The sequence below is a fragment of the Plectropomus leopardus genome, chromosome 4 (genome assembly GCF_008729295.1).
Source record: "Plectropomus leopardus isolate mb chromosome 4, YSFRI_Pleo_2.0, whole genome shotgun sequence".
Lineage (NCBI taxonomy): Eukaryota > Metazoa > Chordata > Actinopteri > Perciformes > Serranidae > Plectropomus > Plectropomus leopardus.
Genome location: NC_056466.1, coordinates 9,657,011 through 9,671,594, shown reverse-complemented (window position 1 = coordinate 9,671,594; position 14,584 = coordinate 9,657,011). Strand labels below are relative to the sequence as shown.

General features: G+C 40.3%; 1 protein-coding gene across 8 annotated transcripts in view; it reads right to left on the bottom strand.

Annotated features, from left to right (window-relative positions):
- The window catches only part of sh3pxd2aa (SH3 and PX domains 2Aa), a 127,125-nt gene that overhangs the window by 20,131 nt on the left and 92,410 nt on the right, over positions 1-14,584 (bottom strand). For all 8 annotated transcript variants that reach the window (XM_042484764.1, XM_042484765.1, XM_042484766.1 and 5 more), the window contains one exon: positions 3,290-3,403. In XM_042484764.1, the coding sequence (XP_042340698.1) occupies positions 3,290-3,403 (114 nt within the window). The remainder of the gene's footprint in view (positions 1-3,289; positions 3,404-14,584) is intronic.

Here is a 14,584-nt window from a genome sequence, read left to right as displayed (position 1 = left end):
AGGCACAAAGGGAAATGTTATTTCTAGGTAATTTCAGCAGGGCCGGGCTGTGCCTGTCGGTTCCTCTCCAGTGAGCTGAGCTGTCAGTGGAATTAGGTTACAGACCACGCAGAGATAATGAGATGTAAGGGACGACAGGAAACGGGAAGTGGGAGATCAGAAATAAGAAGTGACGATGTGTGCAAACACAAAGACACCAGGCCTAATTGGAAAATTGGAGCCACTGACAGAGGATGGGTAACTGCAGGGGAAAGTGTGTGTGCGTGCGTGCGTGTGTGTGTGGTTACGTATGTGTAGGTGTGAGCTCAGGCACTTTTCATAAATTCACTTGAGTGCATTGGTTAACAGAGGAGGAAGATGGTGAGAAAACCAAATACGATAAGAGTGTGTCACATAATGCCAAATCAAACCCACAGGCTTTAAGGATAATTCTAGTTTATTATAACTTGGGTCTTATTTTGGTGGATGTGGCCATGCTTCCGTTCTTTAAAAAGCCCATTTTACTCATCAAGTTAATTGCTTTGATGTGGTAAAACTTAGATGTTCACGTTCACTTTATTTCCACCTCTAAATAAAGTCCTCTTATAGAGATAGTTCACCCAAAAATGAAAATTCAACCATTATCTACTGACCCTCATGCTGATGGAAAGTCAGTTTAAGATTTATAGTCCACAAAACACTGCTGCAGATTTATAGTGTACTCATCTCCAAAACAATTGAAGCAAATGGTGCCCAAGATTCAAATGTTAAAACAAAAAATACATAAAAAAAACACAGAATGTCTCCATACTGCTCATCCAAAGTAATCCAAGTGTTCCAAAGCCCCAATGTGCCAAGCTGTTTTGAAAAACATCATGTTTTTAGCCTTGTTGTAGCCCTTAGCTGTAAGTGTGGGAGCCACGTTTACGTATGCACGCTCGCACAAAACCAATGACAGCTCACGGTATCTGCACCTGCAGTAGTGTTTACATGCTTCCTAGAAGCCTCACCCACATACAGAGAGAGACTTGTGGAGTTAGCAGTAAACAACAAGTCTATTTGTTGGATTTTAAAATACTGTGTGTTAACACGGCTCCCTCACTTAGAGCTACAGGCTACAAGGTTAAAATCATGGCACCAGTAGCATTTTTAAAATAAACTTGGCATGTCGGGGCTTCAGGACAATTGGAATTACTTTGGACGAGCAGTACAGAGACATTTTGAGGTTTTCTTTATGCATTTATTTTAAGTCTGAAACCTGCTTTGGCTTTGAGTGCAATACTTTTTTAACCATGAACCTCCAGCAGTATTTGTGGACTATAAAACTTAACCTGACTTTCCATCAGCATGAGGGTGAGTAGATAATGACCAAATGACCATTTGTACATCAGTTACTCACCTCATTTTACCCTGATTTCGGGAAGAATTTCTTTGTTTTTTCTTGATGAATAATAGCAAAACTATATCAAAACACCCAGTCATGAACTCTCACACAACTCATTCAGTGTAATCCAATCTAGCACTTATAATGCAGGAAATTCCTGCACATATTTATAGTGATGTATGCTTCATCTGACTTTTGTCCTGGACAACACACCCGGTGCTCTCTGTCTTTCTACGAGCCCCCTCTGCTGTTGCAGCATCTCTCACTACCATATACACACAGGTTTCAATCATGTGAAGGCAAGCAAGGATTGAAGGTATGCAAGCATGTCAGCCTGTTAGTGAATCACATAAGGACAACAGCAGTGCCAATGACTTCATCGTTATCAACGTTAATCCCTTGGGCTCCTCAAACACGTAACAGTATCATTGCAATGGCAAAGCAGAAGTCCAAAGACAACTGTCTCTGAATATATTCGTGGCTCATACTTAACAATGGTGAAATCAGCTGCTCGGTTTATAACATGTATGGTGCCATACATTTTGTTGGGGCTTTATCAAAAAACGCCTGCTGCTTTGACACATAAACATGAGGTGATCTTCCATTGTTGTAACTAAACATAGCCATGTCCCTGTTCCATTGTGTGATGCTGCTTGTTGGGATTGCCTTATATCAGAAGAAAATAGAAAAAACACTGAAAATTTCTCTTGCATTTGCCGTTTCTTTCAGTGATATGCTGACAAACGGCATTCAAGTAGTCGCCCTATAGATCACACTTTATAAAACGGCCATAACTTGAATTAATGTTATTTTAACTGACAGAAACGATGGCAAAGCTACAAAAATATGACCAATGTTGTAATAAAGTCAAATTATCCTGTAAAGCGATGAATGAAGTCATCCCAATTTAATATTCTATAACACACTAAATTAAATCTAAGTACAAGACAAATTAAAAACCCATTAAAACATCTAATCCACAGGCAACCGACACTTCACATCTATTACGCTGTGATTTCACCTCCAGGATACAGGACTGTAAGAGATTCCACTGTTGCAGGCACTGACAACATCTATTAAGTGTGTGTGAGTATGTGCAAGAGGAAAAAAAAAATCCAAGAAACGAATGAGAGCAGCAAATAACAGTTACTGTGGCAGCTGTGTAGAAGCTGTCATCGTTCGAGCACAGCGTGTTTGTGTGTGTGTCTTGCAGAATGTGCACAGTTCAGTGAAGCATGGAGGTTTTCATGTCTTAACGAGACACAGAAAATGTCTGTTCGATAATCCAGTGGCACAAAACAACATAATAAACTATTGCACCATTTCATGATAACACACCACTGCAGGTAAACTGTGTGCATGTGTGTGCTGCATGCATTTCTAAGCATGCATATGAGCATACTTGTGCTTTATTTATCTCTGTAGGATTCCCCTGGTGTAAAAGCAGCAAGGGGCTTATGACACACTGATGAAATCCTCCATCCCAGCAGTCAGACTAAACATTAGGAAGGAAAGGGTCACAACAAAACGAGACTCCTGCAAGAGTTGCAGCCTCCCGAGGGAGTTGAAAGGAATTTTCTGTGGTGCCAAAATATTGCGAACCCTTTGGCTGCAGTCTGGTACCATTTCACCATGGAGCTGCGACTGTGGTCTTCAAGGTTCCTAATGTGTGACTGGAAATGTGTTTGCGAGTATTTGTTTAGCGCTAAATCTCTGTAAGCTGCTTTTGGTCTAAGATTGAGATGTGAGCACAGAAAAAAAAAAAAAAAAAAAATCGCCCACCAAAAACCATTATGGAGAAATCATGGTCTGTTTCATGCAGACGTTTCTCCAATAACGAGTCTGCCAGAATGACGTTTATGTCTTTCTTGTGTTTTATGAATCTAATAATGCTGCGTCTGTGCATGTGCATGTGCCTGCGCTAACCTTCCCCAGTCCTGGAAGTGCCCAGATCCAAATCGTCTCGGGTTACATTCTGGGAGTCCAGGTATGTGGCCGGCACCCAGCCCTGCTCCTCTGCTGTGCTGACAAACCACCAACCTAGAGAGAGAGAGGAGAGAGATGGGAAAAGACAGAAAATTTATTAGTATTATTAACAATACTGAAAGGTGACAGTGAGCATCATTCCCATGTGATGATTTACACCCAACAATGGAAACTGCACATTGTTGTTGCTCATCTCTGAAATGTTGCAAAATGTACTGTGACTGTGCATGAGCCAGTATTTACACTACAGCAGATTCAGGCTGCGTATGCATGGTAGAAGTGTTTTCATTCGATATCTTGGTCTTGTCTGTATCAGCGGGACAGACAAAGATCTGAGGCGGACTCACAATGGCTGGACGTTTCACCTACTTGGAAAGCTCTCATCATTACTAAACCAGACACTGAAAGTAAGGACAGACAGTAGAGGGAGGAAAGCGCTGATCTTCAAGTAAAACACAGATCAACTCAGGTTTAAAAAGTACCTGTTGCATGAAGAAGTTGCCTCACTTTTTTACTATTGCTCAATATGAAATGTGATGTACAGCTGCTGTTTTGGTCAGACCAAACACCTTAAAAAATAAAACTCTAAAGTCACACTAACAGCACTGTGTGGTTGTACTTGAGTGAAGATCAGCATACTGTAGCAACAAGCAAACAAAACTTTATATATACAGCTCATTTCATTCCAGGTGGAAGCACAATGTGCTGATAAAGTGTGAGGTAAAAGTTGCAGGCACAAAACAAAGCCAGCAACCGACCATAAAACTGAATCAAATCTATATAAAATTGGAATATAACCTAATAAAACAATAATAATAAGATGGAGAATAAACCAATAAAAGATACAGTCATGCGAGTCAGAACTGACAAAAAAATGTTAAAATTAAATAAAACAGTAATATTAACAGTAAACCATTAAAAGAGAATAATACATATGAAATAAATTAAATAAAACAACTAAAAACAGATTAGAATAAATAAATGTTAGGTTAATAAATAAACAGACCAGTAAAAGATGTAAAATAAGATAAAATATTAGTCAAACCAACAAACCAATAAAAGAAATTAAAAAGTAAAACAAAATAAAATGATGGTTAAAATAGTCAAAGCAGACCATAGGAATAAGGAACATGCGGCTTAAAGAACAGGCTTGCAATAATAATATTAATATTGCAATGTTTACAACCATTTAAGATGAATGAACTTTGTGCGAGCATGATTACAGTTTTGTATTTCATTCGTTTTTCTTTTGTTTTTAATTGTTGCTTTCAATTCAGTTCACTTTTAATCTCCAGAGTCAGTTTACTGGTTTCAGTTTAGTTTTGAAATTTTAAAAATGTTACGTTTCAGCTTAGTTTTCATTAGTTTCAGTATTAGTTTTTTTTATTATAATGTGGGACAGGGGCACTTCATGACAGTGATTGACTCACAGTCATGTCATGTAATGCCTCCTGATGCTTGTTGTGTTGACAGATTTGACCAGATTGACAAAGACAAAAACCTACATATTTCTTATATATTCATTTTATTTCAGTTAGTTTTCTAAGTGAACAATATACTTTCAATTAGAACAAATATTTCTAAAAGGGGGGGGAAATAAACTGTTGCAAAGAAAATTATTTAGGGTCTTCCAGTTAAGGACCACCGCGAAAAGCTGTACTGTGTGTGTTTTTATATGAATTTATTTGAATATATATATATATATATATATAAGTTATTGATTATTTGAAATGTATTTGCTGGTCTTGAAGACATTGGTGCTTTGTTGGAGGTGACCTGATTGTGTTCACACTCACTTCATTGATTGTACCTGTGACAATTATCCAGAGCTGCTCTGATTGCCTGCAGCTGACAGTGTCTGAGAAATCACCCTCCACCACCTTCACCCAGCCAAAGTAGTTTCCCAGTCTTTGTTGTATCTGCATTTCCTTTTCCATCATATTCTGCTTAAATCTGCATAGCTTGTGACTTTTTAGTGACTCTCAATTTCCCCCATTGGGTGCAGCAGAGCAAAGACAGTGACAGGTTAACCTGCACTTGACCCACGCATACGCAGTCTTATTGATATCAAACACAACTTGTGGGGGACAGCCTTCCCTGCTTTCTTTTTATAGCCACTGGATAAAAACTAGATTATAGAAAAGTGTCTATCCTGCAGCCAATGTGCCAGTCAAAATGTGAGACACTGTCTCAAGATGTGGCACGCAAGACAAAATACAAAAGTGCTTTACAGTCCCACATAAACACTTGGTCACACTAGTCTTAAGGGAATCTCAAAAAGCTGGAAGGTTTCCAATCATGACTGAATAAAACATCATGGTATCACATGACATTACGCTTTGTCTGAATTTAACTTAACTCTTCATCCATACACTGACCAAAGTTGTGAAGCGCTTCACAACTTTGAGTATTACTGACAAATGAGATGTTTGTGGTCACGTGTGCGTTATTCTGTTACAGCGTTCACTGAGCTGACTTGACACAATGACAAAAAACACTTGTCACTTTGGGCGGCAACCAAAATGTAAAAGAACCAGCAGGCATGTCATTTACATTTGGGATTGTGTCAATGGTGCTTAAGAAGTTGAACATGTCACTGAAATGGGGTGATGTGACTTTTTATTGTCGTTGCTTCAGCTTCTGGCAAGAAACTGCAGCATGACACATTCTTCCATTACTGTACAGTGCAAGCTGGCATGACAGCTGACTAAGTCTGAGTAAAAAGTGACATTATGTATCACAGCATTTTACTTTTTAGTTGATAAAAGACATATTTCTACACAACAGACTGTGGCTCTTCTAATAATAACTGTTGCGTACTTTATATTTGCACTTTAATCTGGCAACCCTCTGGTCTTAAACATTAACTGTGGACATCTTATATATATGTATGTATGATTGACTATGTAAGTACATTGGAAGTGACAGAATTTGACAGATGGGTGGTGAAAGAAAGAAAAGTAAAAAGAAAATGGCAACAAACTTTTTTTTTCCTTTTACAAAATGAGTCCAACAATTAGGTCATCACTGCTCCAATGTATTTACAGCCATATGGCTCACGCTCTAATGTGGTTGGAGAAGCCTGGGTGAATCAACTCCATCACGCCCTTTTCATTACCCGGCACGACACCAATCACATTAACACGTATTTTGAATGATGTGGAAAATATGCCTGTAAAAGAGCTGTATCATAGGGAAAGTAACGGTAATGTTAACAAGGGGAATTTGTTCTACTATATAAAGCAGCTTACAGTATGAATATGGTCGCAGGTAAAACTGAGATTTACTAAATCTAACTTACTTGTGGTAAAAGTACAAATATCAAGAAAAAAAATCAGAAAAATCTGCTGATCAGCTTTGCATTCTATTTATATATAAAACACATCTTGGTAAACTTCCTGGGTATCTTGCATATCTTTTAAACTATAAATAAACATCTCGCATGTCTCTCATGTTTTGTCCATGTAATGTGCTTTTGTTGTTTTTAAATGTGATGTAATCAGGGTGCCCCTTTAAAAGAGCGCTTGCTCTAAATAGCCTTCCCTGTTAAAATAATGGTCAAATAAGCTAAACGCATGGTAATTACTTAATTGTACAACGGATCATCAAAATTGTTGCTAATCATTTTCATGTTAATCCACCTTTTCCCTGAGCTTTCTTCTCTCCTTTTACAAGTAATCTAGTTTACAGGTAATGTGAGTGTATTTAAGAGCATTTGCAACATTCCTCCTACAAAAGTGGTGCTAAGCTTCATTTATCGCAGACTATAACAACAACCACACTAACAGGCATTAATATATTACTGGGTTGACACCTAATAGACCTCAGCAGAGGAGGCAGCAGAGCAGCCCCCTGCATTTGGCCTCATCTCTCCTTATAACCATATAAGCACACTGAGGCCTGAACCACCCCGACTTTGACAGCTTATGTGCTGCATAAAAACACCCTCCTCCAACACACACACACACACACACAAACTCATACTGAAATACTGTCTGCCCTGAATTTCCCCACAGCGGGTCATGTCTCATAGTCAACACAGGAGTTAATTCAACCTGAGGGCCTACAGACACACAGGGGGTTATGCACAGTAGCTGCAGTGTAGCTCCTCCAGCCTGAGCTTCCTCACAGTCACACTGTGGATGCTCTCTGCCCGCCTGTCGACTGCTGCAGAGACGTTACAGTGCAGTTTGGCTTCAGGAGGTCAGCGTAGTTCATTTTGACCTGTCAGAGTCAATTTAGGACCCCATTTGGCCTTGACTGGTGGAGGTAGTGGTCTCATATGAAATTGCGTTTGACACCATGGCAGTTATACTATGCTAATTAAATCTTACACCATACCTCCTACTTTAAAAAGCCCAGTGTTATTATGAATAGTGCTCGCCACAGTGTTAGGACTTGTAAACTCAGGAGGGGCTGTCAGGATTTTTCTGTAGGGGGCTCCTCTGCTGGGTAAAGGTTACAGAAGAGGCCAGACAATTTAAATTATGAATTTCACTCTGATTTTCTTTTGTATGTGTTCATGTATGATCTGTTCAAACAGCCCTGAGTGCTTCAGCGTGGAGTTTGTCTTTTGTATTCCTGGAGGTTTTAATTTAATTTCTGCTTTGCTGCAGTGTAAGAGGTCTGACTAGCAGTAAGAATAGCTTGCTCCATGTGAAACACATTAGGGCTTTCATAGGCTGATTCATTGCAACTACTTAAAAAGCTAAAAGAGAATTGGAGCCACCTGTACGGAGGAGAGCAGGAGTTTTCCACAGAGATAAATGCAGGAGTTCTTCCTCTCTTTAGCCCACCTGACATGCGGTAGAAAAACAAAATAATAATTCTCCTGCACTAATAGAGGATTAAGGTGACTGTTTGCCATCAGTAGTGTCGAATGTGAGACCCCCCAGCTGCTGAACACCTTCGGTAAGCACGCTGATAGAAGTGAGTGTTTATGGAGGAATCCTAAAGTGGCAAAACTGAAAAGGTCTGATAATTTGGAGACAGTATTCTTTCACTCCACCATGCAAAAATCAGGAATGATGTGACTTCATTCATGCGTGCTGGTTAGAATCACAGCTGCAGCACTGTCCACAATAAAGACATTTTTTATTGATGCCAGAGTTACTTTAGTTCAAATGTCTGTAATTAAAAACATGAATGGCTATATCTGGACCAGCAAATAATAATTGATTCAATTTTTTAAAGTTGTACATGACTGGAGACAGAAAGACTGTACAAGGTTACACTGGCCAGCAGGATTCATAGTTAATTATAAAACTTCTAGACGTTTGGGGAAAAATTACAGATTTGTCATTTTGCTTTTGCTGCTTCTGTTTCACAATAGTCCTCTGACAACGTCTTCAGTTGCTGACACAAGGCATTTTATTTCAAAACATTTGCAGAGCGTGTTGTCAACAATGCAGGAGCTTGCACAACTTCATAAATGACTTCATAAATTTGGAAATATGGTACTCGTAGCAGCAGGCAGCGACACAGCAGCGACATTGCAACAATGCTGCATGTGTGAACACCACAAGCATGAAACATGCAGCAGTTCGGCAAGGCTGCCGTCATGCACTGCTGATGCGTGCTGTGTGAAATGGGCCTAAAAATGTCAGGCTAAGCCAATCAGAGGCTACATTTCCATGGTGACGCTGTCCTGATATCAGCTTCAACCACCATACAAGTACAATGCAAAGTTGAGGTGATGAGGTAACCAGTGGGATACACACATGCACTTACACATGGCTGGACAAGTTTACAACAACAAACCACAGAGAAGCTCTGACTGCAACACACACAAGTTAGCGTGACTTCATATTCTGCTCAGGACACCGTTAATCCGCTATATCTTTACACAGCAAACAGTGGTTTACTACGTTATTAATACCCTGAATGTCACACACAGAACGTTTAAATCATGCTCTGCAATACAATCAGATTTTCAGGGAAAAAATACGTTATACAGAGATGGCAGGACCAGTTGTGCAAATGGCCAAGTGATCTACTGTATATCACTTGGCCGTCACCAGGCTGGCAGATATTTTATTGTTTTTCTGTCTTCTTTACATATGCACACCAACACAAACCATCCCAAAGGCCAGAAACAGTCAAGCAGCCTCTCTCTCTTACTCACACACACCAAGCTTCAGACTCCATCGTGTGCACACATGTTAGGCAAAGTTTTGACAGGGCCCAGTTCCCCTATAAATCCAGCTCTGGAGAAAGTGGGCACAGTAAAAGCAGATAAATGAGGACCAGAAAGAGAGCTGGACCCCCTCAGATATATATATACACACACACACACACACACACACACACACACACACACACACACACACACACACACCCCTCTCAGACTGTAGACAAAGGATAAGAAAAACAAAATGAAGATGCAGATGTGGTATAAGAGACTGACCGAAAAAAGATAGAAAAGCATACACTCTCTCACTGTAAAAGCCAGTTGGAAGCTTGGCAAACCTGGTCCCTGAGAGAACTGGGCTGACCCTCATGTGTGGGAAGACTGTAGTCAGATTACAGCTTTCACAGAAAATCTGTCCCGTAGGAGGAGATCTGGGCCAAAGATTGGCAGCCAGATGGAGAAAAATTACTCAGAGTCAATTAAAGCAAAGCATAACTTGGCTCAGCATATGCGAGGAGTGATGCATAAAGCGACCGGTGCGGTTCTGTGAGGGCGTGGTTGGCCATATGACTGCAACAGTGAACATCACTTGCAAAGAGATTGACTATGGACACTAAACAATTTCTTCATTGTGGTCCCCGTGGTGGCAATGCCAAATGGCCTAGGGAAGCTTTACTGTCCAAAGAGTGCCTCCTTTAAAGCATACTGACCCGTTGGGGCAGTCTTCAGACTAATATAAGAGAAGTTAGTGAAAAAAACACACGATTTTTTCAATAAGACTACACTGCATTGAGTGGAGGTGCCAAAACAGAGGACTCTGGTAAATAAAAAAAAACCACACACAATAGTGATCAACTAAAACATTGCTTGTGGTTTAACTTTTGCAACACAGTGCAACATCATCCAGCAACTATCTTCACTCGCCAATCAAGTACATGCAAGTGTACATTCCTAGCTGGATCATATTTTACCATCTTACTAAAAGATGAATCAACATGCCAAAACCGACTCAATCTCTTGTATCCTTATCTCTACAAAAAGATTCTACATATGTGTTCGGAATCTGTAGGGACAAGATTTTTTTGTTTGTAGTCCATTTGTAGTCTGTAGTTTTGACTAACCTCATCTGAACGGCAAGTAAACAGTCCGTGTGAAGAGGCAGAACACGCTGGTTGAAATGCAATCTCAGAACACAACGCCTTTTGTGTATCGGAATTGATATTGATTAATGCAGATATCTGTTTGCACAGATTAGCCGCTATGACCAACACACAGAACAGGGAGTGTTGGCTCAGATATCTGCAGCCTACACTGGATCAACCCCAAATATTGGCCTCCACTTCCAGAGGCTTTGTGACCGAAAGCCAATGGGTTCTGAGACTAGCGATATCCAAACACTTACCAGAAATCAGACATGCATCCACCCAGAGGATGAATCCCTACATTTTTGGTGACAATGGGACTCTTAAAAAGGTCCACAAAAGCATGCACATCCAGACAATATAAACTAAATGCTGAACAGGAGAACATGTAGAAAATGTAGACAAGACAATTCACACATGAGTTAATGCCCTCATGACACATTAAAGTTAAGTTACAAAAACATTCATGGAGGCGTTAAGTAGTGTGCAGACTCTATCTTAAAGTCTTTGACACTGGCACTTTCCCATAGCACCAATATTAGGCCAAATGTTTTTTTGCACATTCATGCTTCCCAAAGGATCAACCCTTTCCATATTGGACCTGCTGTGAGTTCTTCTTGCATCACCCTCAGGAAAATATCACCACTCAAAGTTTGTCCCTTTATCTGACAGCACATTGCTGTTAACTTTGCTGATCATGCTCCCAATGGGATATACCCTTGAGAGCCAAGACAAGACTTACATTGTTAATTCCATTCCTTGCTGAAAGAAAAACAAAATCACTAGTGTGTTGTTAATTCTGCACATTCACTTCCAACATATGGATGAAAAACAAATGTATTATGCTATTCTTGTCTACTGTGGAGTTTGGTGTGGCTTCAAATAAAGCCAAACTGCACCCTAGAGGGGCCTTAAGTTGTGATCAAAGTCCTACTCAAATAGGAGAAAACATATCACTTTTCCTCTGAAACATGACAAATAACTGCACATGTAAATGTACACGGCCTGCCGTGGAAAAACAAGAGTCTCGCTGGCCAAAGCCAGTTGGTGGGGTGGATGGGTTCGGGAGCAGTGGCAGCTGTGAAAATGTGGAACAGGACAAATAAAAGGTGTTCAGGTAATGAAGTGCATACTGTAGAGCCATCTGTACATACAGCAGAACGAAGGGGTGGACCGTTATTTTAACAGGTTGAAATCATCATACCTTGTTATTGGTGGCTGGATCTGCTCTGTGTGTGTGTGTGTGTTTGAGTGAGTCACACCAATGAGCAAGTCCTCTTGATTTGAACCTGAGTTATACCACGTAATATTAGATAGGATGAGAACATGAGTGCTCATTTCCTTTTAGGTGCCAGGTCTTTTTATTGTCCAGGTGCCTGCTGAAGTGGAACCCGGCCTCCTTTTTTACCTAAAGCGCACACTAAAATAGAACAGGTCCAACAATCGTGTTGTTGTTCTTTCTAAATTGATCTACACGCTCCTGCTAGTTTGTCTGACATAACAGACCCAACTATTCTGGAGGATTTATGAGGCGCTCAACAACTAATGACTAATATCCAGAAAGGTTATGCAGCAGCACCTGCTGTCCCCCACACAAACACACACACAGCACAAAATATGAATATGTAAGACAGTAGAGGGGCTGTATTTGACATTTCTTACAGCGTTGAGCTCTAATTGGAGTTTCTAGCTACACCATGTCTTGGCAGACATAATTGGCTGCTTTCTACTGCAAAGGGAAAGTGGAGGTCACGGTGAATACAGCGGTAACAGTAACTGAGCAGAGCGAGATCATCATTGACCGTCACAGGCACTGGAGAAGTACATGCATGAAGTGATGCCGTATCCAAAAAATAATGGTAAAAAAAAGACAATAGCTGAGAAAAAAAAAGCAAAATATTGAGGGGAAGACAGAGATTATAAGAGTGGTATGGGGAAGACAAAAGAGGGAGAGCCAGCAGATGTTTGGCTGGAGCTTCAAAGCTGTAGTATTCCACACTAATCCCCCATCCAAAAACAACACCGCACACTTTCCTTTTGGTTCCTGCTTTTGGGATTGTCAGGAGGGTCAGCAGATAGCTTTGACAATGATGTCTGTGAGAAATGTGACGTTAAGGGGGGACCCACAAGGTCACTGTCATCTTGTGTCCTCCTCTCAGCTTCTAATTAGGAACAGATCCCCTGGAGAGCAGCAAGCACTGGAACGCTGAGCTGCTTTTCAGGGCAACGTATTGAATTGCCGTCTTATCTTTCTGCTGAGTAGGCAGAAAGCAAGATTCAAAGAGTATGTCTAAAATAGCAGCACAACAATTGTTGATGTCTAAAACCAGCTGTGAAACCAGCTACAGTATTATGTTTGGCACAGACTGCACCAACTCCAGTAACAGTATTACACCGCAGTGATGATTTTCTGACATAGATCTTCATCATCATTTCTTAAAAATATTCTTTTGATCTATGCAGCGGACAAATAAAGGATAGTAAAACCATAGTAAAGTGACTGATTCTCATTTCCAACTTATAAATCACAATCCTCTGCAATAACAACAGCTGACACTTAGGAAAGATGGTTGCCAAGCTGCAGACCATACTGACGGTACTGACCAACTGTGCAACTGGGAAACTGTGTTGTGCTTTGGGAAAAACGTCAGATGTCCATGGGTGTGTGCATTAAAAAGTAAAATAACGAGTCAAGTCAACTACGTCTCCCATTAAATGCAACTACTTTGCGTTCTCGGAAAGATGTTGTGAAATACATATTACTTAGCTTACCAATTCTCCTCTTTAACACGCCTTTGATCCATCAATGCCGACAACAAAATATGCTCTTTTTGAACCTTTTTTCATGTAGGAGTTGAGTTGTAAGGAATAAAGTATTGGGGGAAATCCACATTCCTTTCTGAAATTAAGTTTCTTGATTGCCAACAAAAATATTAAACAGTTAGCGAGTGACTAAAATATTTAAAAATGAATACCCTCAACTATTGTATGGTCAAATTATCCAGGAAACCTCATTGTTTCCTGTTGTATTAAGAAATGTTAAGGTCATCAAGATAACCTTTAAATTTCAACTTACCATGGGAAATATCCACACACACTGAGTTTGGAGTTTAGATACACTGAAACTTTTTTCTGCTGTTAAAAACTGTCACTATTGGAACCGACTAATAACTCCTCTTGTAAGACATATTAATAAAAGTTTGGATATTTCGGTGTACCACTATAAAACACTTCAAAGCTTGTCTTAAGTTAAAAATAGGACTTATGATGGGGCACAACATACCTTCCATGCTGTTTCTTCCTAGAAAGTCAGAGCTGATTTCAAGGTTCTGGTCTTTATTGACACTGTAAGATGAAGCATTACATCCCAGTTTGAAGCTCATGTTACCTGGTTGAAGTTTTCATAAAACGCAGGGGTCTTGTTACTGAGCCAGACTTGTTACATGTGAAAGGGGATAGCCGCTGGTGGGGCTGTCAATAAGCAGTGTTGACTGTACATCACGTTCTGAAGGATCAGGCTAAACCTCTGCATTCATACTCCATGTGGTGTGTGTGTGCTACCTTGTAGGTAAAATACTCTCCTCTGACACGCACCCCTCTGTGCTAACACTATCATCATATTCATAAAGAAGACAGAAATTTCAGTTTTTGTATATGTACACATGTCTTTGCTATGCTTATTGAAACATGCAGTTTATAACCTGAACCCCCTGAAGGTGGCTCCCTGGTGGGCTTAGCGTTGACTCCTCTGAGCCTCTGCTATCCCCAGATTGTCTGAGCTCAACTCTAAGGGAAGGGACTGAAGCAGTTGTGAACTGTTTTACTGCCTGAGGCTGCAGCTAGCTAACACTGCTAAGCTCGGGCGGAGTGAGAATGATACTAGACCATCTGTTGGCTTAAGACGTACCACCCTGATTGATGCTGGCTGTCTGTTTTATAGCCTGGAGGCAATGCTAATGCTTG